At 41.5% G+C, this 24,652-nt stretch overlaps 1 protein-coding gene across 1 annotated transcript in view; it reads right to left on the bottom strand.

Moving 5' to 3' along the window:
• LY75 (lymphocyte antigen 75) overlaps positions 1 to 24,652 on the bottom strand; it is a 73,496-nt gene that overhangs the window by 3,877 nt on the left and 44,967 nt on the right. Inside the window, exons 25-34 of the mRNA XM_039493587.1 lie at positions 22,072 to 22,298; positions 19,789 to 19,957; positions 17,426 to 17,590; positions 16,535 to 16,657; positions 14,788 to 14,982; positions 14,166 to 14,386; positions 13,047 to 13,221; positions 11,566 to 11,733; positions 10,106 to 10,228; positions 8,609 to 8,776 (exon numbers count right to left, since the gene is read on the bottom strand). Coding sequence (XP_039349521.1) covers positions 8,609 to 8,776; positions 10,106 to 10,228; positions 11,566 to 11,733; positions 13,047 to 13,221; positions 14,166 to 14,386; positions 14,788 to 14,982; positions 16,535 to 16,657; positions 17,426 to 17,590; positions 19,789 to 19,957; positions 22,072 to 22,298 — 1,734 coding nt within the window. The remainder of the gene's footprint in view (positions 1 to 8,608; positions 8,777 to 10,105; positions 10,229 to 11,565; positions 11,734 to 13,046; positions 13,222 to 14,165; positions 14,387 to 14,787; positions 14,983 to 16,534; positions 16,658 to 17,425; positions 17,591 to 19,788; positions 19,958 to 22,071; positions 22,299 to 24,652) is intronic.

The raw sequence follows: 24,652 nt of genomic DNA, 5'->3' as shown, positions 1-24,652 counted from the left end.
GGTTACTTGGATTGCCTTGATATTTGGTTTGCTTCATGGAGATTCAGAATAGGGTCAGTGATCTATATTTGGGATACAGCTCCCCAGAAAACCAAAACAAAAAAACCACCCCAAACAGCTTTTCTTAAATTAAAGGTGACCTATTCTGGCAATACTTTTTTGCATAAACTTGGGAAGTGACTGTTGAATTTCACAAGTGTGGTAGTCTATCAGGAGAGTATGTTAAGTGTTTGAGTGCAGGGCAGGTACAGATTGTCTTTTCACTGTAAAGGAAAGGAGCTGAGTATGTGTAGTATGGGTGTTTTGGGGGCACTGCTCAAAGAGGCCAGAGTTAAGGTTATATGTGGGTGTAACTTAACTCTGTATTTCCTGGTTTTCTGAAGTCTGAACTTGACATTCTGGAAGGGCACAAGCTATTGCTGGACAATATTAACTCTGAATTAACAAAGTTTTCTGCTATTTAATCTAGTAGCTAATTTTGAATCACTTTGCTGATATTTCTTAATCTATTAAGAAATTATTTGCATTTAAATCAATGTGGAATTGCACTCAATATAACTGAGTGTACTTTGGGTCACCTGACATGAACATTTTTTGAAAAATAGAAGTAGCAAATTTTGAAGTGGAGACACACTTTAAGGTCTCCACTGAAGCATAAAAATGGTGACAAAGTTCCGAGCCTGTAGTGGTGGGTTCTGTGCTTCCGGGCGGATTTAGTGGCCTCCGAAGCTCGCTAAGGCCCTCAATGTGACCTCCCTTTCTTTGTGTAGTGGCAAAGGTCACAGCTTTATTGAGCTACTTTCATCACAGGCCAGTACAGAAGGTCGGAATGGGGAATACCCCCCAGTCTTTGTTGCTCCTCAGAGCTCAGTAGGTGCAATCCTGCCTCCTGCCTAGACCTAGGCCTGCTTCCCCCTCAGGGGGTGCTACAGAGCAAGGGGATGGGTGGGGGAACCCAGGCCCACCCTCTACTCTGGGTTCCAGCCCAAGGACCCTAATAGGAGCAGCTGTTGGCAGCTTCCCCTTCGCCACTGGTGCTGTTCTGATTCCCTGGGCCACTTCCCCATGGTCTCTTTTTCCTAGCTGCACCCTTACCTTAGGATTCAGCAATACTTCCTCTCCTCTAGCTTCTTCCACCTGGGCTCTCTTGAGAGAACTGGAAGAAGAGCTTTCAAGCACTATGAGTGGGACCTTGATTAGTTTCAGCTGTCTCCATTAGCCTAACAGCCTTAACTGACCCTTTGCTAGTTAACTGGAGTCAGGTGCCTGCATTAGCCTAACCATAGGTGCCAACGCCGTGGGTGCTCCAGCCCTGGAGCACCCACAGGGAAAAATCGGTGGGTGCTCAGCTCCCCGACCCACCCCCCCTACCCCAGCTCACCTCTGCTTCCACTTCACCTCCTCCCCTGAGCACACTGCATGCTTGCTTTTTCCCCCTAGCTCCCAGCGCTTGCACTGCAAAAGGGAGGAGGGAGAACGTGGCACACTCAGGGAAGAGGTGAGTCTGGGGGAGGATTTGGAGAAGGGGTCCAATAGGGGCAGGAAGGGTGCAGAGTTGGGGTGAGGACTTTGGGGAAGGGGTTGGAATAGGGGTGGGGAAAGGGCCGGAGGTGGGGTATGAGCACCCACTGGTGCCGGGGAAAGTTGGTGTCTATGAGCCTAACTACCTTAATTGGTTAATTGGCATCAGGTGTCTTGATTGTCCTGGAGTAGCCTTTGTTGGCTACCCAGGGAACAGGGACCTGCTCATCCTGAGGCTGATATATTTGCCTTCTGCTACTCTTTTATAGCCTTCTGGTCTGAATCCGTCATAAAACCTATCATCGTTAATGTTGGTTTTCCTCACTGTTTAAATGTACTTTGTGCCTCAGTGTATACTTAATTCTGTCCCTGAGCTTCCTAGAAGCAGGAGGAAACCCATTTCTGAGGCAGGGTCAGAGAAGATCTTGTAGCTCTCTTCCTTAACAACATGAACAGGAACATTAGCTTCCCATTGCTCCTCCCTCTCAACTTCCATCGAGGTGTAGGAAAAATCTGAAAGATCCCACTGCTTCCAAGGACCCTTTCTAACCCAAGTAACTGATTTCTATTCTGGAAGGAGTGAAATGTGAAGTAGCAGTATGGGAACTGGATCCTTTCCCCAGCCACCAGGCAGGTAAAGTTATACCAGCAAACCTTTAAGAGTAAACAAGACCTTAATCTAGTGTAGCTTGTCTGCTTGCAAGAATGGATAAACCTGCACATGGGACTCATAGCAAGAATTACTTTAGCTCCTCAATGGAAAAAGCGTAGTGCTGCATCCTATACAGAAATAGCTAGAAAAGACAGTAAGGGGGAAACTTGCTGCTATGAAGAAAACTTACAGAGATTATTCTATGGCCTGGTCTACACTAGGACTTTCAACTGTCCACACCAGGAAGGGCCATTTAGTTCATGGCTATCTCGCTAGGTGTGGATGCAAATCGAACTTAGTAGCTCGGGAGCTCCCACAGTGCACCACTCTGTTGACGCTCTGGACAGCAGTCCAAGCTTGGATTCTCTGACCAGCCACACAGGAAACGACCCGGGAAAATTTGAATTCCTTTTCCTGTCTGGCCAGTTTGAATCTCAATTCCTGGTTGGACATCGGGGCGAGCTCAGCAGCACCTGCAACGATGCAGAGCTCTCCAGCAGAGGAGTCCATGCAATCCCAGAATAGAAAGAGGTCCCCAGCATGGACAGATCGTGAAGTCCTGGATCTCATCGCTGTGTGGGGCGATGGGAATGCAAAGACCTGAAGGTCTCCAAAGCCATGGCACTCAGAGGATACAGCCGGGATACAAAGCAGTGCGTGAAAATCAAGGACCTGAGACAAGGCTACCAAAAGTCAGAGCGGCAAATGGCCACCGACATGCCGCTTCTACAAGGCACTGCATGCCATTCTAGGTGGGTCTGCCACCACTGCCCCACCAGTGACCGTGGACTCTGAGGATGGCATAGTGTCGGGAAGATGAGGAAGGGTTTGTGGAGGATACCGCTTTCCCGACAGCCAGGATCTCTTCATCACCCTCACAGAGATACGGACTCAGAATCAGGGGAAGGATCAGTCGGTAAGTGTTATAAACATGGAAACATTTATTTCTTAAAATATTTCTTATTTCTCAGCACCAGCGCTCACACATCGAACGGGAGGACAGGTGGCGGCAGGAAGACCAGCAGGCGACTCAAACGCTGCTTGGGCTAATGAGGGAGCAAACGGACACGCTCCGGGGCGCCTTGTAGATGTTCTGCAGGACTGCAGGCAGGAGGAGAGAGCCCCCCTGCACTGTATCTGCAACCGCAATCCCCCGCCACAAAGTCCTGTCCCCCCCTCACCCAAAATAACAAGAAGGAGGGGCGCTAGGGGCCGTGAAAACTGTCACTGCACCCCAGCAGAGCGCTCATGTACCACACAGCTCTGATGCCATAAATTTTGAGAAGTGCTTCCCTTCCTGGATCACCCAGTCCCAAATCCAAGTTTCATCCCCCCACTGTGTAGTTGAGTATTAAAAGTAGTTTGTTGTTATTCACTGTTTCCGTCCCGTTTTTCTTGTCAGAAGACTTTGTGTGAAGGGGGGGAGGGTTTTTTTAATTGCATAGGACAGCCTCCATTACCAGGGTACAGACTTGGGGGCAGGATCAACAGCAGGACACACACAGACTGCAGTCACTAGGCACCAGGGTCAGTCTGGTTGGTGTATGCTGCCCTGGTCAGTCTGTGAGGTGTATGCTGCCCCAGGGTCCTAGCGCCTGCCATCCACAAATGGCAAGGCAGGCTGCCCTTACCATGCCCTTCCACCTAGCCACGAGCCTCTCCGATGCCCTGAGCCCCAGCAAGAGCCCTCATCCACGGACACATACTCACCCTTCCCACACACCCTCACCCCTTCCTACGCCCCAACCCCAGCCCAGAGCCTGCATCCAAACTCCGTCCCAAAGACGGCACCCCTCACCCACACCCACCCAGAGACCGCTGTAGGAGCAGGAGCCTGTCATTCCTCTAGTGTAGAAGCGGTCTGTACATCAGTGCACAACCACAGTCTGCGTCCATGTTTCAACCCTAGAACAGGAATTCATAATTAAAGAAAACTTTGTTAATAATCAGTGTTCCATTAACTTTATTTTAAAACGTGTGTTGGAAGGAAACCTGGAGTATGTAAGTCAACAGTCACTGAAACAGGCTCAGGTTCAGCTTCTCTGTAAGTCAAGTGGACAGTCATAGGTTACCCTGCTCTCCGAGGAACCTAGCTTTCAAAGCCTCCTGGATGCCGCTGGGATCTTCTATCGGCACGGCTGTCTGGCTGAGCGTAATCAGCAGCCCGGCGATTTGCCTCATCCTCCCATCCCGCCCTTAAGGTCTCCCCCTTGCTCTCACAGCGATTGTGGCGCACACAGCAAGCTGGGATATTTTTTTCGCTGAGGTCCGGTGAGTAAGCTCCGCCATCTCCCTTGAGAGCACACTCCACCACCATTCTGCACTTGCTCAGCCAGTAGTTGAAGAGTTCCTTCTCACTGTCCAAGGCGCCTGTATAGGGCTTCATGAGCCAGGGCATTAGCGGGTAGGTTGGGTCCCCGAGGATCACTGTAGGCATCTGCACATCCCCAACCGTTATTTTGTGGTCCGGGAAGAAACTACCTGCCTGGAGGCGTCTAAACAGACCAGAGTTCCTGAACACGATGTTGGTCCTATGGTCCACCAGTGCTTGCAGCACCATAGAACAGTAGCCCTTTTGATTAATGTACTGGCGGGCCTGGTGGGCTGGTCCCAGGATAGGGATGTGAGTCCCATCTATAGCCCCACCGCAGTTTGGGAATCCCATCGCGGCGAAGCCATCTCTGGAGTCACTACCTTTGAGAGCAGTTGCTCAACGATTGCGTGGGCTACTTGAATCACAGCAAGCCCTACGGTAGATTTGCCCACGCCAAAGTGGTTCGCTACTGACAGGTAGCTGTCTGGCGAGTTTCCAGAGGGCTATGGCCACTGCACAGTCAGGGCTGCTCGCATCCGGGTGTCCTGGCGCTTCAGGGCAGGGGCCAGCAAGTCACAGAGTTCAAGGAAAGTGCCCTTACACATCCTGAAGTTTCGCAGCCACTGTGATTCATCCCAGACCTGCAGCACTATGCGGTCCCACCAGTCCGTGCTTGTTTCCCGGGCCCAGACTCGCAGCTCATGAACTTGACCCATTGCCACCATGATCTCCACTGCGCGGCGCCCTGCTTTGTGAGAGGTCTGCGCCACTCTCCTCACGCCTCCTCGCCCGATTTCTCAGCAGCTGACTGTGGAAGAGGTGGACGATAAGGTGCGAGGAGTTGACAACGGCCATAAGTGCAGCGATGATCGCAGCGGGCTCCATGCTCGCAGTGCTGTGGCGTCCGCGCTGTAACCGACCAGAGAAGGGCGCGAACAGATTTCGCGCTTTCAGGGAGGGAGGCGTGATTGACGGTTCAATGGCGACAGTTACCCAAAACCACCCTCGACACATTTTTTCCCCAGCAGGCATTGGGGCTCTACCCAGCATTCCAATGGGCAGCGGGGAGAACTGTGGGATAGCTTCCCACAGTGCAACGCTTCCAAAGTCGACGCTGGCCCCGTTAGTGTGGACTCACAAAGTCGAATTAGTGTCCTTAGTGTGGATACACAAATTCGACTTCATAAGGCCGATTCCACAAATTCGAGTTAAGTAGATTCGAAATAGTCTTGTAGTGTAGACGTACCCTATGACATGGACACACATTCTAGATTTTGCTGAAATCTGTGCAGCTGTCATGGTAACACTGCATACACAGATGAAGCCACTAAGACGCTAGTGCTCCAAACTGATCTCTCAGTGACCAGGTGGTGACACCCTCAACTTTTCCCTGGCATGCTACATACATGCACCTGCTGCCCATAGGACCAGCCCCAGTACTAAAACCATAAATTCCTGCCTCTCCATGTGAGGTCCACTGGTGGGGCAGGAAAGAAGACAAACACTTGTATACTGTAGCCCCCATATTTATTTCTGTTGTAGCTGTTAACAAACTTGGGAAAACACACTTCTGTCCTACAGCAGACTGGATATTAGGGAATGTAGACTGATAGTACACACTTGGTACATGCCAGCAGAAGAATTCTGGAACTAGCAAATTTTGGAATTTTGCAACTAGGAAAAGACTCAAAAACTAACAGCAATTTTTTTGTAAATACACCAGAAGCAGGAAGCTTGCCAAGCAATCAGTGGGGCCACTGGACTATGGAGGTTCAAAGGAGCATTCAAGGAAGATAAGGTCATTGTGAAGAAGCTAAATGAATTATTTGCATTGTTCCTCACTGCAGAGGATGTGAGGGACACCTGAGCCATTCTTTTTGGTGACAAATTTGAGGAACTGTCCCAGACTGAGGTGTCAATAGAGGAGATTTTAGAACTGATTGGTAAATTAAACAGTAATAAGTCACCAGGACCAGATGGTATTCACCCAAGAGTTCTGAAGGAACTCAAATATGAAATTGCAGAACTATTAAGTGTGGTATGTAACCTATCACTTAACTCAGCTTCTGTATCAGATGACTGGAGGATAGTTAATGTGACACCAATTTTTAAAAAAGGCTCCAGAGGCGATCCTGGCAATTACAGGTCAGTAAACCTAACTTCAGTACCAGAAAAACTGGTTAAAACTGTAGTAAATAACAGAAATATGAGACACATAGATGAACTCGATTTGCTGTGGAGGAACCAGCATGGCTTTTTTAAAGGGAAATCATGCCTCACCAATCTATTAGAATTCTCTGAGGGGGTCAACAAACATGTGGACAAGTGTGATCCAGAGGATATAGTGTACTTGGACTTTCAGAAAGCCTTTGACAAGGTCCCTGACCAAAGGGTCTAAAGCAAAGTAAGCAGTCATGGGATAAGAGGGAAGGTCCTTTCATGAATCAGTAGCTGGTTAAAAGACAGAAAACAAAAGGTAGGAATAAGTGGTCAATTTTCAGAATAGAGAGAGGTAAACAGCAGGATCCCTAAGGGATCTGGACTGGGACCAGTGCTGTTCAACATAGTCCATAAATGATGGAAAAAGAGGTAAATAGTGAGGAGGCAAAATTTGCGGACGATACAAAGTTACTCAGGATAGTTAAGGCCAAAGCAGATTGCAAGGAGTTACAAAAGAATCTCACAAAGCTGGGTGACTGGGCAACAAAATGGCAGACGAAATGTTGATAAGTGCAAAGTAATGCACAATGGAAAACATAATCCCCATTGTACATACAAAATGATGGGATCTAAATTGATTGTTATTATTCAAGAAAGAGAATTTGGAGTCATTGTGGAAAGTGCAGCAGCAGTAAAAAAAGCTAACAAAATGTTAGGAACAGGATAGATAATAAAACAGTGAATATCATAATGCTACTGTATAAATCCATTGAACGCCTACACCTTGAATACTGTGTGTAGTTCTGGTTGCCCCATCTCAAAAAAGATATATTAGAACTGGAAAAGATACAGAGAAGGGCAACAAAAATGATTAAGGGTGTGGAACAGCTTCCATATGAGAAGAGATTAAAAAGACTGGGATTGTTCAGCTTGGAGAATAGATGACCAAGGGGCGATATGACAGAGGTCTAGAAAATCATGAACAGTGTGGAGAAAGTGAATAAGGAATTATTATTCCTTCAAATAACAGAAGAACCAGGGGTCACTCAATGAAATTAATAGGCAGCAGATTTAAAACAAACAAAAGGAAGTTCTTCACATAATGCACAGTCAACCTGTGGAACTCATTGCCAGGGGGATGTTGTGAAGGCCAAAACTATAACTGGATTAAAAAAAGAATTAGATAAATTCATGGAGGATAGGTCCATCATTGGCTATTAGTCAAGATGGTCAGGGATGCAGCCCCATGCTCTGGCTGTCCCTAGTCTCTCACTGCCGAACAGATGATAGGATGGATCACTTGACAGTTGCCCTGTTCTGTTCATTCCCTTTGAAAGCATTTGGCAGTAGCGACTGTCAGAAGATGAGATACTGGGCTAGATGAACCATTGGTCCGACTCAGTATGGCCATTCTTATAATGAAGGCCTCTAACTATTTATTGAAAGCGACAAAGAGTCCTGTGGCACCTTATAGACTAACAGATGTATTGGAGTATAAGCTTTCCTGGGTGAATACTCACTTTGTCAGATGCAGTATTCACCCATGAAAGCTCATGCTCCAATACGTCTATTAGTCTATAAAGTGCCACAGGACTCTTTGTCGCTTTTTACAGATCCAGACTAACATGGCTACCCCTCTGATACTTAACTATTTATTAATATCTATCTATGCATTTCTAGTGTGCCCATCAACACGACATATCCCATGCATAGAAATGCAACAACCAGGTACGGAACATACAAAGATTAAAGCAGAAATTAGCTGCTTTACAAAAACAAAAGCAGCCTAAAAATAAACAGGATAAATGAATCTATGCACCATTTAAGTTCCACTTAAGCCACAGGTCTTTTGGAGTGAATTTCATCTGAGTGATCTGTACACAGACCTTGCCTGACATAAAAATCCTTTAGTGCAACAATAAAAAAATGTAAATTGTATATTAAACACAAGAAAGACATACCTAGAGGAGCTTTACAAACAACTCTGCCTTTACTATGACTGCAGTCAACTTCAGACCATGTTCCATTTGTGGATAGGATAACACTGCATTTACCATTGTCTTTTGAAGTTCCATTTGCCCAATTGGCATATTTAACTGCTGAACCATCAAGCCAGTTCAAGGACTTAGCTGTAGGGAAAGATCACAAATACTGCTTTGATAAATCACCATAAAAATTTGCAATATTGCAACATAACGTGAAAATTGCAATTTATTTATTTCATCTCATTTCTAAAAATCAACTGTAGGTGCCCATCCAGTCAGCTGGGTGCCTATTGCATAAATAACAAATGACAACATAAACTGCCCATAAAGATAAATATATATCCATCTCAGTGCATCCTTCCTGAGAGAGAGAGGCTTTGCAGCATGCCCAGGTTAACAAATCTGGGATCTGGCAGACCAAGAGTTGGGAGTGAAGTAAGTTCAATTACTGAGCAACCTGCATAGAAAATGCCCTGTCAGCACCTCAGTCTCATCTATATTGAAGGAGTTCCAGCTCAAGTGCCTCTGCTCATCCTAAATGTGGCACAGGGAGAGATGATACCTCAGGTAACCAGGTCTCAAATCATTTAGGGCTTAAAATCCACCTAGAATCTTATTGGAACCCAGTGTAGATCATGGTGTACTGGGCTAATGTGCTCCCAATGTGCGACTCCACTTAATAAGAGCACTACAGCATTCCAGCAGTAGATTCAGCTTCTAAATAGTCCCTATGTGTAGCCCCATGTAGGGCGCATTACAGTAATCTAGTCTTGAGGTGATAAAAGCATGGATAATTCTGACAAGGTTCGCATTGGAGAGAAAGGTTTATATTTGTCTTGCCAGGCGCAGATGGAAAATACTCTGTCGCAGCTGCTACCTGGGCACCTAGGACTGGCCCAGAATCTAAAACCATCTCCAATTTTCATACTGTTTTCAAATGGTAGTTACATGCCCATATAAGTTCCACTTACTTTTCTGCCTGCTTCCACCAACCCACCATTATCTCAGTCTTGCCTGGATTAAATCACAGCCAACTAGTTCTCATCAAAACCCCAAACTCTTGTACAATGTCCCTTTGTTGATTATCTAATTTTCATTCCAAAACCACAAAAATAGAAGTGATTCTGTGAAACTCGTAAAATAAATATTTCAGAATAATTTAAAAAAGCCAACAAAAAACACCTCTCCCCATATACCTTTTCTAACTCATGTGTCTTAATCTAGCAGCTAAATGTTTGAATTTAACCCACTGAATATATGAGAAAATAATTCTAAATCACAAATCAAGAAACATTAGGAACTGACACAAACTGGGAAGAGGTAGAAGTTACTATACTATATAAATTAATGCTAACAAATTGCATAGCAAGGGCAGTTAACTTTTCAAATTCTAAGTATTTTTATATTATTTTCATTCATTTTTATTTACCATATAAGATATATACACACACATAGTTGGTAGTTACTTCTTACCCTTGAAGTTCTGAGACAATCCAAGCCACACTCTTCTGGTGATGAGGTAATTTTGCCTTATGTGCTTGCTGACAAATGTATTCTCTTCGGCATCCTTTATAGTCAATAGTGTTGCAGAAGGATCTAAAGGAAGAGTTTAGTGGTCAGTACAGAAATAAATTTTAGAGGTTTCCCTCATAGTCTTTTTAAATTAAATGGATTTTCTAAAAATTCAAAAGGGATCATTTAAGGCTCAGAAATGAGAAAGAACATTTGCTAATTTGGACTCCTAAAATTTTGCAATATGTAATCTGCAGAGGAAAAACACAGATTAGGCGAACAGTGCAATGTCATGAGCAGCCTCAGATCAAAGTTAACTTCTTGTTTTATCATCTGGGCAGGTGATGCAAAATAAAATAAAGACAATTCTCCCGCAAGTCTGGAAAGATATTAAATGATACTATATGGAAACACAAGCATTGATCCTGCCAGGTGCTAAGCATCTTCTGTAAACCCCCTTGATTCCTATTAACCTAAATAGAGGCTCAGCACCTTGAATCAGGGCAATTTTCTGTATCTAAATAACAATCATATATTGATATACAATGTCACTGCACTTAAGGTGCAATGGCAAGGAGGGGGTGCACTGGGGGCGGGGAGAGCAGGAGGCGTGCTTCAATGCACCGGATCCTCTGCTGGCATAAAGGACTTTCTGCCAACAGCATAAGTTAAAGAAGGACTACTCTTGTTCTAACACACACTGGGTCCAAGTGGCCCTGAACTGGGTGTCACACCTGGTAATGGGAATACCTGCTTCTTTTATTTCAGTTTATTTTACACAGTTTAATTAACCTTTAATTGTAAAACAAATGACAGAGCTAAAATTATGACAATTCAAACATCCTAAAATTGTGAAGGGAGCAAAGGATTCTGTACATGAGGAATTACATGCTGCTTATATTATCTGTCACAAAACAATCCCCATTATTTACTAAAGGAAAAAAAAAAAGCTCTTCTTTTAGCACAAAAATTGGCCTTTCAGCTTCTGTGTGCATCATTAAGTTTAAAGTGTGAAGTGTCTACTTTCAAATCCTTGGTGGGATTTCTCTGCATTCATCCTATAACCAGGGCTATAATAAGAATGACTTTGTAACAAAACAGGCTTTAATTTGTATAAAGTGGTTTGTGTAAAATAAAAAGGTTTTCCCTTGGAAATCAGCCTTGATCTTCTGAATCCTTTATCAATGGTTACATATGAGGTATCACTTTATGTACATTCATGTTCCAGATAAGTAAATCAGAACACTGCACAACTTTACCAAAAATATTAATCAAATGCTCCAGAAATCACCAGCCATTAGACATATTCCCCAATCAAAGAAACATAAAAGCATAAGTTTTGCCAGTGTGTTTTTTCTAATCCTCCCTTAATGACGAGCTAGTTACAAGATATAACACATTATAAATAAAACCAAACATACCCAGCTTCTGGCAGACTCTTTTAGCCTCTTCTGCAGTATATACTGAAAAATTGTATAATGCCATGTCAAATGCATAGCAATGATCTTTATACTGCAACCACTGCGATGTTCTAGTACCCTGTGGACACCTGGAGGAGCCTCTGGCTTGCTGTGGCTGTAGTCGTCTCTCTGTAAAAATATAAAAAAAACTTTGTATTATGCAAATTAAAAGAGGCTCTGCAAAGTCAAATCACTCGGGGGTAGGGACACTATATACAAAAATACACACACTTGCTGGAAACGATCTGACTAACCAACAAAATTAATGTATATCCCATTTCGCTTGCTTCTTGAAATATAGTAGATTCATTCATTATCAGCCAATGATTATAGGAAAAGTTCCAGATATTCTGGGACTTTGACCTTCCCATTAGTGGGGGAACTGCTCATTCTTACTGGATTTCAAGCATTCAAATGGCCTTGAAATACGGTATGCTCATTCACTGTGCACCTCTGATTTAAGAGCTGACATTTATACCATAGGTCACAAAGAGGTAATCAGTCTAACAATTTATAAAAATTATATTAATTTATATTTATATTAATTTAATTATATTAATTTATTCCATGAAACATTGGGTCATGTTGAAAGTGATCCCTCTAATTTGAAGAAACTAAAATAATCTGAGGTCACCAGTTTTATTTATCAGATTTTGCCAAGGTAATTGTCTAAAATGAGGGAGTATGAAACAGATATAGATGGTGACAGTTTCATGTTCCCACTACTCAAACTAAGATTCATAAATTAATATGGTAATTTCCACAGCACCTTCCACACAAGGATCTCAAAGTGCTTTATTGCTTTATAAAGGGAGGATATGTATTTCCCATTTTATAAGTGGAGAAACTAAGGCACAGAAAGGTTGTCATTTGCCCAAGGCCCAAAGCTAATCTTGGCATAGTTGAGAATAAAACTCAGGAGTATTGACTACGAGTCTCCTGTTCTACCTACTACTCAACAGTGCCCTCCACTAATGTGTTACACCCTGCTCAGCTCAGTTTAACGTTTCATTCCATTGATGGGCATGGGAAAGAAATGTCCCAGGCAGTTATCAAAATCTTAAAACAGAAATCCAGTGACAGCACATGACTTTGACAGAGTTGGTATTTCATGGAAGCCGAGCCAACAAAACTCTGCACTGAAAACATTTTGGGCATAAAGAAACCCTCTCGCATTAGGCTGTTTAACAAGCAGTATCTATTTTTAATGCCTGTTTAGGTATTTGGCCACCACTGTTATCAAATACCAAAGTATGATGCCACAAAGCTTACAAGATATACAGACGAGTACTTTGCCACTCCTTCTAAACAATAAGTCTTAAAGAACAAAATGTCTCATTTAGTCTAAATCACATTTCTTTCAGTCTTCATTTTCTGTTCATAATACAGCATGTAAAATAGAGTATGTGTTAAATTACATGAAAAAAGGAAATCAGGCTTACTGTCTGAAGAAGTATAGCAAATGGCACCATCAACAACATCTGTGCACCTTTTACGTTTCCAAAATCCTTTAGTATCCAGAAAAACGCAGCTCCCAATAGATGTAGAGTTTTCTAGTTCCCAGGGACGGTAATCAAATTCACTTCCATCCGACCATTCTAAATTAGATTCACTTCCCTGATTAAAGAATAATAATTTTTATACCACGGCATTCAGGTCTTAATTACTCAAATATAAACACAGATAACGTACAGAGAGTGATGCACTAAAGAGTCAAAAACCCATTTCCTCCAAGTCAGTACTGAACCAATGCCCAACATGGTTAGCAGCTTCTATCTTCCAGGTAATACTTAAAATTGAGGCCCCGGCCACCTATGATCATTGAGGAGTCTGTGGTACTCTAAGAGTAGGGTTGTGGCCAGGCCAAATCCCAACCTGGTAACATTATGCCTCCCTAATTATCCCCTATGATTTCAATTACATAAGGCATTCTTTACTTCCTGTCCTAACAAATCTATTACTTAGTCATGCTGTGAGCTGTGAAACCACAGGGGTGGGAGCAATATGTAAAGTTTATCAGTTTTTGATGAAAGCTACTAAGCTAGATTCACTTGGAAGTGTAGGCTGGTGGAAACCATGGCAGTGGAAAGTATGCGATGGGAGGTGAAGGGATTAGTGGAGCCCAAAAGATGGGTAGGGTGGTGGACAGATGCACTGAATTGATGTTTCCCTGAGCACTATTTGCTGGTGGGCCCCAAGGGGAGCTTAAAGCTACCCTCCCCTTTGAATACCCTGAGGAAAAATGGTGGTATAATGGGCAAGGTGGAGCAGGCTGCATGCTGTACTTCCCTACGCTTGTGGGGTGAATTTGGCCCGTCATGTAAGTATGAAATCAGATGCTTATTCTAAAATACATTTCTAATCCCCTAATATCTAAGTGTAATAACATGTAGGAAAAGTTAACATATATTATTAGTGGTAGGGGGAAAAGAAAGCTAACAATCTTCTAGCATGAAATTCAAGCCTCTAAAAGAGCCTGGAAAGATCATAACAATTTTGGGAATCAACCGCAGAAAATTACTGCAGAAAAAGAAACAATGGTCATGACAGTAGAAACTTACATCAAGGCTTGATAGCCCAAGCCACAGTGGATATCCATCACGCTTTACAATATCTTCCAAAAACACCTGATGGGATTCACTGTGTATGCTGACTAAATCACTTCCATTCTGTTTGCATTCTCTTAATGCTTCATACCAGGTTATTTTTTTCTGAAGGACCTTGTATGTGCTATTTCCATGTAATATATACTCAGGCAAAGGAGGCTTGTTCTCTCTGGGCCCTATTTCAAGATTAAGATCATAGTTAATTCTATACACTTCATTCATGTTATTAGAAATATGTGGAAATCCATCAGTCTATAACAACTCAATTCAAGCACTGAAGTGTTCAATATAAATTACTTATGGGATACACATTATCTTTTTTTATATTAAATGATGGGAGAAAGATGGAGGCACACAGCCAACATCCATCCTGAGCAGAGTACTAGAATACTGACAGACAGCTTCATCCTGCAAATTGAAATCCATGACAGTTTTGCCAATGAGTTCAATGGGAGCAGATGCAGGGTCTTCATTGGGAGTCATGTTCATGGAGGGCTTGCAGGACTAAGCCTTAAAATAAACTTTACCTCCCCAGCCCCCAAAACTTTGGGTGTAATTGTTTCTGGATATTACTTACCCATTTCCATTTTACAGGCAAGAATACTGTGTTGATTAAATTGGAGAGCTTGCCAATTTTGCGTAAGGTTGTAAATATCCCAAAACCCATCACGGTTCACTCCAGCAAAAAACTGATTCTTCTTTACGTTAGGTCTTCCCTGTTTCCAGTTATTGTAAGACACATAAGTTTCATCATACCATTTTAGGGAATTATCTGTGGAAAATATGAAAAAGTTTCTATATTTAGCCTTGAGCAAAGCATTGATTTTTTAAGAAATGTGAAATTCATCTACAACTGAAGATGGTGTGCTCCTGACCAGTATTAATAAACACTCACTTTAGATCAGAAGTTATTATCTGTTTTTTGAAGTTGCTAGAGTTTCCTCTAAGCCCTCACCAAAATTCTAAGTGTCACGAGAAAATGTTCTCTGGAGATTACCCAAATTAGAATTGTGAAAATTCAGATTACAAAAACCAAACCAAACCACACAAACAGTTGCCTTGCAAGTACCCAGTACTATTTTCTGAAGAAGAGTGGTCTGGTGGATAATAGCTATAACTAGGAATTAGGAACTCCTGAATTCTATACTGGCTATGATGCACACTCCCTCGGTAGCTTAATGTGACTAATGTCTCTGCCTTGTTTTCACATTTTGTAAAATGGAGATTGCCATGACCCTGTGTGTTCTGCAATTCCTTAGCCATACAATTTGCCAGAATATCCATCACTCTGCAATAAGATGCTCTGGAATCTAAGATTTCTTCTTTCTTTTTTTTAAAATGATGTTTCCTGCCCATGAAGATTACTTTTAAAACAAGAACTGAATGTAATTGATGCAGTGTTGTATTTCTGAGTCTGCAAACAGTCTGAAATAATAGTTCTGAGAAGTGTGAACTACCCCATTCATCACAATGAGTTCAGTATTTGAAACCTAAAGATGAAAATTTAAGGCTCCAATACTAAAATCAGATCTTTGCATCTGCATGGAATCCCTTAAGTTCCAATACTGCTAACTACTCTACAGTTTATTGTTTAAATAGAAACGTCCAGTTCATGCACTTGCCCCACAATCCAAAACTACCTCCTGCTCCACCTCTCCAAGGGCTCCAGATTGCAACAGAATTCAGACACCCTGCTTCAGAATCTACATTCAGAATGAAGCAGAGTACATGGACTCTTGGGGATCATGAAAAAATTACTGATCTACATCACTGAGATGTTATTCATTCATCTTTGTAAAGTGCTTTGAAGATGAAAAGCACTATTATTCTAACAGAAAAACTGCAGAAAACTTACTGCACATAATAGAGAATGCAGGGTTGGTCACAAGCTGCAGCTGTAGGAGCTTTAGTAGTTTGCTACTCAGTCTGGGCTTGAAATTCCAAAGTAGTGAGCACCCAAACTGTCTCTAACTTCACTGGGAGTTGTGGGTGTTCAGTATCTCTGTAAGTCAGGCCGATGTATATTGCTAAAAATGTCAGCACATATCATTATGCTCTTTTTAAATCCTGCCTTTTGGTAAAATCAATAACCTGAATTAAGCAGACTGTGCAGGATCTAAATATCACTAGAACAGACAAAAGATATCCAATTATTTCCCTCTAAAAATATAAATGAAAATATAGGCAGTTGTAAGCATTAGTATAGGCAGTTGTAAGCATTTATTTTTATGGTATCTTGGATTGCTCTACCATATGTAGTATGTAAGAAATGTATCAGTTTAATGATAGTAAATTAACAAATTTTATTAAGAAAAAAATCTTACCGCTGTCATCATAAATTACACCCAACCATACCCATGTAGCTAGGCCACTGAAAGAATGTAGCTGCTCAACAACAAAGTTATTTTCTTCCTCATCTCTAATATTCAAGACAAATGCATCTGGATCTGTTGAAACAATTTTTAAAATAATAGTTAGTTTATTCCAAGTTTATCTATCATCTACAAAACAAATTAAGTTTTGATCGCCAATGTTTAGTCATTACTACACACACACACACACACACACACACACACACACACACATTCTAAAAGGACAGACAACACATCAGCCAACAAAAATATTAGGACAAATTACCATTTTTCAAAAGGCAATGTCAACACTACCTGTTCTGTGAGTATTTTGTAGACAAGGGGAGGATTTCAGCTTCTAGCACTGTCAGCTATACTTTTCAGGAGCACTTCATACACTTAAAAACAAGTATCCTTTGGATATATCTATACAGTAAGGAAAAACCCATCGCTGGCCCATGCCAGCTGATTCAGGCTTGTGGGTCTTAGGCTACGAAGCTGTTTCATTGCTGTGTAGACTTTGGGGCTTGGGCTGGGGCCATGTTCTAGGACTTTGTGGGGAGGGAGAGTCCCAGAACTCAGGCTCCAGCCCAAGCCCAGAAGACTACACAGCAATGAAACAGCCCCACAACCCGAGCCCTGCGAGACCGAGTCAGCTGGCATGGGCCAGCCACAGACTTTTCTTTGCTCTGTAGGACCCTTTATGCATTAAAAATTGACCCTCTGATTTTAAAAAAATGGACCACAATATTTGCTATCTTTCACACTCCACCTAGGCTTCACCTCCCTAGTTTTTCAGTTTCTGTACAATCAGCGTAAAACACACTGTCAATTTGAAATCTAGTAATTAAAAGAAGTACTTACTTATTTTCTTGCATAAATGGTGGGCTTCTTGTGATTTCATTTCTTGCCATCTATCTTTTGTTATCATGAAAGTGTAACAACTATTTTGAAATGATATCCATGGTGTATTTTTAAACTTATGTGGACATTTAATATGTTCAACAACTTGTTCTTTTTCAGTCTCATCTGTAAATAAAAAGAAGACTCTCTTAGGTCATGCACAATTTTAAAATAAGACAGCTCATTCCTCACAACAAATTCCAGTGTGATATGAAAATCTGTTACAAAACATAAATTCAGCATAAAATGTAACATTGTTCCCAGTCTTCTCAGAACAGTGATATTTCCATAAACTTAAAGATAGTAAGAAGCAATGATTTTATGAAATGGGATATGCAAATACTTTAAAAAAGCTTTTCATAGGAACTATTTTAGGTTAAGTAGTTTTAGGAACAAATACATATAATAAAACCAGAACAAATATTATCCAGTAACTTAGCTTTTGCAGTGATTCTTGTGCAGGCACAGACTACCTGTTACATTTGTACATAGCAAACCTGAAAGGGTAAAACATTCCAATCTTGGGGCACCATGTAATTCCCATTGAAGTCCCCAACTAAAACCTCTCCAGAACATCGTCAAGGATCTACAACCTAGCTTGAAGGATGATCCCTCACTCCCACAGACCTTGGGAGACAGGCCAGTCCTCGCTTACAGACAGCCCCTCAACCTGAAGCAAATACTCACCAGCAACTACATACCACACAACAAAAACACTAACCCAGGAACCTATCCCTGCAAAAAACCCCATTGCCAACTCTGTCCAGATATCTGGACACCATCATGGGACCTAACCACAACAGCCACACCATCAGGGGCTCGTTCACCTGCACATCTACCAATGTGATATATGCCATCATGTGCCAGCAATGCCACTCTGCCATGTACATTGTCCGGTTTGGCCAGTCTCTACACAAAAGAATAAATGGACACAAATCAGATGTCAAGAATTATAACATTCAAAAACCAGTTGGAGAACACTTCAACCTCCCTGGACACTCAATAACAGACTTAAAAGTGGCAATTCTTCAACAAAAAAACTTCAAAAACAGACTCCAATGAGAAACCGCAGAGCTGGAATTAATTTGCAAACTGGACACCATCAAATTAGGCCTGAATAAAGATGGGTCACTACAAGAACTAAAAAAAACTAATTTCCCCATGCTAATTTGCCCCTACTGTTACTCACACCTTCTTGTTAACTGTTTGAAATGAGCCACCCTGATTACCACTAGAAAACTGATTTTTCATCCTGTTGATAATAGCCCACTTTAATTGATTTGTCTCGACCCCCCACTTGGTAAGGCAATTTCCATCTTTTCATGTACTGCTATATATATCTTCCTACTGTATTTTCCACTCCATGCATCTGATGAAGTGGGTTTTAGCACACGAAAGCTTATGCCCAAATAAATTTGTTAGTCTATAAGGTGCCACAAGTACTCGTTGTTGTTCCCATTGAAGTTAATGAGACTACTCCTCTAGTAATTCAGACTGCAAGAATCAACTTAATTATACCATAATCACAAGGAATTTCTGGTTGCAATTTTGTATTTAAAGCAATAGTCCATATCATGCCCTTCCACAGAAAAACCTACAAGAGTGGTCTCATGAGGAAGAAATTTCTGTGAAGATCTCCTCAGAGGGATCCCCTCACATCATCCTTTTCTTTTCTGTTTTTTTTGTTTGGTTTTTGAGGGGGGAATTGTTGTCCTCCCGCACTGTCCTTGGCCAAACCTAGAAGATCCCAAGGGACCTCTCTCTAGGGAGCATTATTTTATTTGGAACAATTTCTATGGAGTTGGCGAAGGATCAATTTGCACCTCCCGACTTGATCTCCACCTGCTACTCCTTCCACCTACCCAGTCACCAATCTCCCCCCGCAGCCTGGACTCCAGACTGTATAAAGAGGCCTCCACAGGGCCCAGATGGGGCCCAGATGGTGCAGGGGAGATGGCTAAGTCCTCCTTCCACATGGAGGTGAGGGAGATCCATGTGCAGAGGGTGTCCTCAGTGGGCAGATCTAGAGGGCACAATCTGGGTCAACACAGCAATCCTGAATGTTATTAAATAATTACACAGTGCTTGGGTAACTTGCTCAGGTGTGTACATGGCCCATTTCCAAGGCACCAGCGGGTTTTTTGGTACACAAACAACTAAACAAGCCTGTTCTAGAAAGTAGTCTATGTTTAGTGTATATAAATGGAACATTTTTATTTTAAAATAATTATAAAACATCTTTGTTACTGAGTTTTACTATGTATACTACTTATGAAAGATGTTTTTTTAAAAATAATGAGAATGTATTTTCTCAGAATACATACTTCTTGGCAAGTAGCAAATAGCACCTGGATTTTCAGAGGAACATGCAGAAGTTTTCCAGAATCCATCAATATCCAAAAACACACATTCTTCACTTGTTTCTTCGTCTTCTTCAGACCAGCGACTAAAATCAATGCGCTTTCCATCTGCCCAGCCATAATGTTTTCCATCCTAGCATCATACCAATAAAAGATGAGCGCTTACACACTTAAAAAAAAGTCTAGGTACATCAAATGACATGATACTATATTTCTACCGGGTGAAATCCTGTGTTCAGCAAGAGTTGCAGGTGCTCAGCAGCTTTTAGGATTTGGTCTCTTGTTAAAATAATAAATGAAGTCTGTCACTTTCAGTTTTGCTGCTGAAAAAAACTACATTGACTATTGTGAATGGCAAATGATAACACATAGATGTTAGAGAGACAAGGTGGGTTGGGTAATATCTTTTATTGGACCAACTTCTGTTGATGAGAGAGACAAGCTTTCAACCTTACACAGAGGTTACCTGAAGAACTACTCTGTAAGCTTGAAAGTTTGTCTCTTTCACCAACAGAAGTTGGTCCAATAAAAAATATTACCGCACCCACCTCGTCTCTCTAACATTCTGGGATCAACATGGCTACAACAACAGTGCAGAACTTAGATGTCTAACTATTATGCTTGATTTGCAGGCAAAGCCAGGTAGTTTGATTTCTAAATGGTATCATTTGCACCTGCAATTAACTGTGGGCACAATTATTAGTGCATGGAAATTAGAAGAAATTTCTAAGAGTCAGTCCTGTTGTTTCCCCATGTTAGATCAAATGTAACATTTAATATTAATTACTTCTAGAATTTATAATTAGACATATTCCTGCCCTGAAGATGACAACAATAAATAAGAATAATAAAATATAATAATAATTAATCGTATTAAAACACAAGAAAAGTAAGTGGATCTATGCTTTAGGAAAGTTAAATTTAAAAGTTTTCTTCTGTATTTAAGACCACTCTTATATTAGGAATTGATACCAGCTGTGCTAATCTTTTTTTTTAACTGAATATCTCTTCCTGGTATGTTCAGTGCTAGAACTGCAGGCTCTCCTGGCACTGTCTCATTGCCTACAGGCATGAGCTACTGTGTAGGCAGTACCCCTCTACATGTTTCAGAGCTTTAGTGCCATTTGCAACAGGATGAGGCATTTGATCCCCACTTAAAGGTCACCTACAAAGGGAGGAGAGGTTGTCTTCTTTTTTGCTTCTTTGTGAAGTACAGATAAGACATGAAAAGTCTGTTTTCTTTAAAAATTCCCTGTATGTTTTATACATTCAAAATACCAGGTTTTTCTTCTCTGTTGTTCCTGGAAAACTCTATGGACAGCTGCAGAAGTAGGAGAATTATGACATCATAGATACATGACTATGAAAACAATTTTTATTCAGGCTATTTAAAACTTTGTGTTTTGCTTGGTTTTGGTAATACTTATTTAACTCAAACATCCATAAATGGTCAGAAGAAAAGATGTTTGTTAAAGATTCAACACTCACTCACACACCCATGCCCCAAGCTCTTTAATTAACAGATGAGAAAGCTCCCAATCCACACTGGGAATTTCCAAGAAGTCCTCCAACAAACACAGAAGAAAGAAGGCTTGACACTATTGATATTTTTAAGATAAAAAAGCATAATTTTTATAAAAATACCCTTTCACAACTTTTCTCCATTATTAAGAAGCAATAAAGCATACAAACCCTACCTGAAAAAATCCACTCCAAGTTCTAAGACAAGATTTTACAATATATTTCAAACAGTTTTTTGCAGTTGCTTTTGGATTTCATTTGCTATCTTTCAGATTTTCTCTTTTTAAAACATTTTGGTTGGCCTTCCTTGACCCTGCCCCAGAATTTCAAATGACAGCAGCAATTACAGAACCACTGACAACGGAGGGGCAAAGACAATGCAATGATATAGTTTGTTGCTATTATAAAACATTTTCCTCCATCTTAAAACCTGAAGGACATAGTCTCCTTTCAATCAGTCCATCAATAGGAGTTCCACACTTGAATGTGCACCTCAGAGAACTGAAAATCTAGTATATAACCCTGAGCATCAGGACTGGTTGACCTCCTGGTAGACCTCTAGCTTCAAGATGGTTCTCTGCAACTGAAAATAGATGTCAATGGAAACATCTATTTAAAAATAACCCAGTAATTTTCAGTTTCATTGTTTCCCCAGTCATTCCTTTACTATTCCACCCTACTCTAAAAAATGGTTCTAAGGAGGGACGGGGAGGAGATAAAACTTACATCTTTGCTGAAGAGTCCAATCCACAGAGGGTAATTGCGAACAGCAGCCTGCACAGTAAGAAAAGCCTGTTGGTACTGATCTGTGATGCTAACGAGCTGCATGTTTTTCTGTTTGCACTCCCGCAGTGCATCATACCAGGACAAATTCTTCAGAATTACTGTGTAATGGACATTTTGATAGGTCAGTGTTTCACTAAGGACTTGCTGTGTCTGGTTGTCAGCAGCCCCTGTAAATAATCAACAAACAGAAGCATTAAGTAGGATAAACACGGCAAAACATTTTAGTTCTCAGTTTCTTTTGTAACAACAGCAGCAAAACTCATTCAAATTTCTTTTGGGAATAACCATCAAAAGAATAAGAATCAACCATCAAAAGAATCAACCATCAAAAGATTTATAGACTGTTGTAGACTACAATTTTACTATATCAGAATCGATAGAGAGTGTATCTATGGAAAAATGTAAAGCTCTTTTTAAATGTAAATATGTAAGTCCCTGTATAAAAGCTTCGTAGAAAGGCAGTAACAGAACTACTGGGCTTTGTGGCTTTCCAGATTCATTCAATTTAACTCAAAAGATTTCAAGTTATTAGGGGAAAAACATACTCTCTGGGTGAAATTAACGTGAAACTGTGGTAGCCTTCTGCAGAACTGCGCACAGATGTTGTGACAATCAACAGGGGCCATGCATCTCCGAACAGTCTGACAGAGAGAGGAATGAGTCAAGTAAAGAGCCATCAGATTCATTCTTATGTAAATCTAATGGGCAGTAAACCTGGTACAGGTAGCTCTTCCAGCAGTACATTGCAAGAGCAGGCAGAGAGGTAATAGTTTGGCTCCATAGCATGTGCTCAGTTTCTTGCACAAAGCCACCTGACCTGTGTATTGTGCTGGAAGTGGTGAAATTTACCATTTGGGTTCTAATCATCCAATATTATCACAATGAGCTGCATTAATTTCATCCAACCAAGTGATGCATGCAACTATAAAAAATGCAAACTTTACATGGATGGGGAATTAGAGCATGTGGATCTAATGATTCCAAGAAGTTTATGGGCTGACACCAGAGCTAAATTTGGCCCTAGAATTTTGTAAAATGTGCATTGGCATCTAACACAGAGGTGTCTCAGGAATACAAAGGCTTGTCAAGGGAAAAAATTACTCTGTATAAATAAGAGCATTCAAGTGACTGATGAATAGGCTGACAGACCAATACCCAAACAACAAAGCCATAATATTAATTTTATGCTTATACACAATTTGCAGCTGTCAGTGAATTAGAGAGGTGACATGAAAGAAACAGAATGTCTGAACTAGTTCGTGGCTGCTGTCAAGTGCTTCTATGTAGTAAACAGCTTCAAAAGAGAACTGTGAGACCAACAGAGACCTCACACACTTAAAGGTTAATAGTAAAGAGTTAGGGGAAAATATATAAATTTCCCAAAGATGAAAAAAGAATATTGCTGATGTTTACAAGCACAATTATCACAACATTTTGAGATAATCATTAAGTGTCTCAGATGCCAAGGAATCCGAGCTGCTGACTCACTTGCTTCTGTGACAAAAGTGACATGAAAACCATAGGGCCAGATTGTACTTGGCCAAGGATGCCATGGCAGAATGGAAAAAGTCTCCCCTGCTGCAGCATCCTGAGCTGTGGCCAGGTACAACTGCAGTTTCTGCAAGAGCCGACTGAGCGCTCCTTCCCTGCATGCCTGGGTGTTTAGAGGCTTAGCAACCCAAGAATAATGGGGACCATATTGCAGCAATCACTGCACTTTCCCTGAATGTCATTTTCCTTTTCTGGAGAGAAATATATTTATCAATAGCAGCTGCAATCTTTTATTGGAGTCTTACAAGCATTTTTAATGTTCAGAGCCTGTGCAGTTCACCTTTTCTTTTTTTAAAAATAAAAAAAATCCCCTTCAGATTTTTCAGACTGAATCATTGTCCTTCCCTCCTTCAAATTTATAAATAGTTATTTAAAAAGATTTATACATAGCAGAACATAACCCAAAGATGGGTGTACCGCATATTAAACCCTGGGCAGTTAAACAGTAACTAAGGCTTTGTTCAGATTGGGTAATTGCCCTGATTCGAGTAATCAGTGGGCAGCCACCAATATAGCTGCACTGGTGCAGCGCCCCTCCTCAATCCTGAGTATAAACAGGAAAGCCACACTGTATCAGTGGAGGTGACCCCTGCTTAAAGCCAGGGCAAGCTGCAACAATGCAAATTGTGTCTCTCCTTGTCTACACCTGGGGTTTGCACTAAGGTAGCTAAACAAGTGGTCTGAAATCAAGGCTAATTCCAAGTGTAGATGAGGCCTCATATTATCCCTTCAGTGTTAAAACTCACAGGAGTTGGTTAAGTGGGATTAAACTCTGTGTGGTTCTCCTCACAGAGTTTTGCCCACGTTGTTCTGGGGGAGAGGAGTCATTTGCTCCATTCCTCACTGAATGAAACAAAGTCCATCCCCAACCCCTGTAGGTCCCCAAAGTGTCCAAAGAAGATCAGAGCCATTCACTTACAGGCCTTGTACTCCTTGCCAACTATTGGGCCCTGCCCCCCCCCCTTTCACT

This window comes from Mauremys reevesii, linkage group 11 (genome assembly GCF_016161935.1).
Source record: "Mauremys reevesii isolate NIE-2019 linkage group 11, ASM1616193v1, whole genome shotgun sequence".
In the NCBI taxonomy this organism is placed as follows: domain Eukaryota; kingdom Metazoa; phylum Chordata; order Testudines; family Geoemydidae; genus Mauremys; species Mauremys reevesii.
This window is presented reverse-complemented; position numbering and strand designations above follow the sequence as displayed.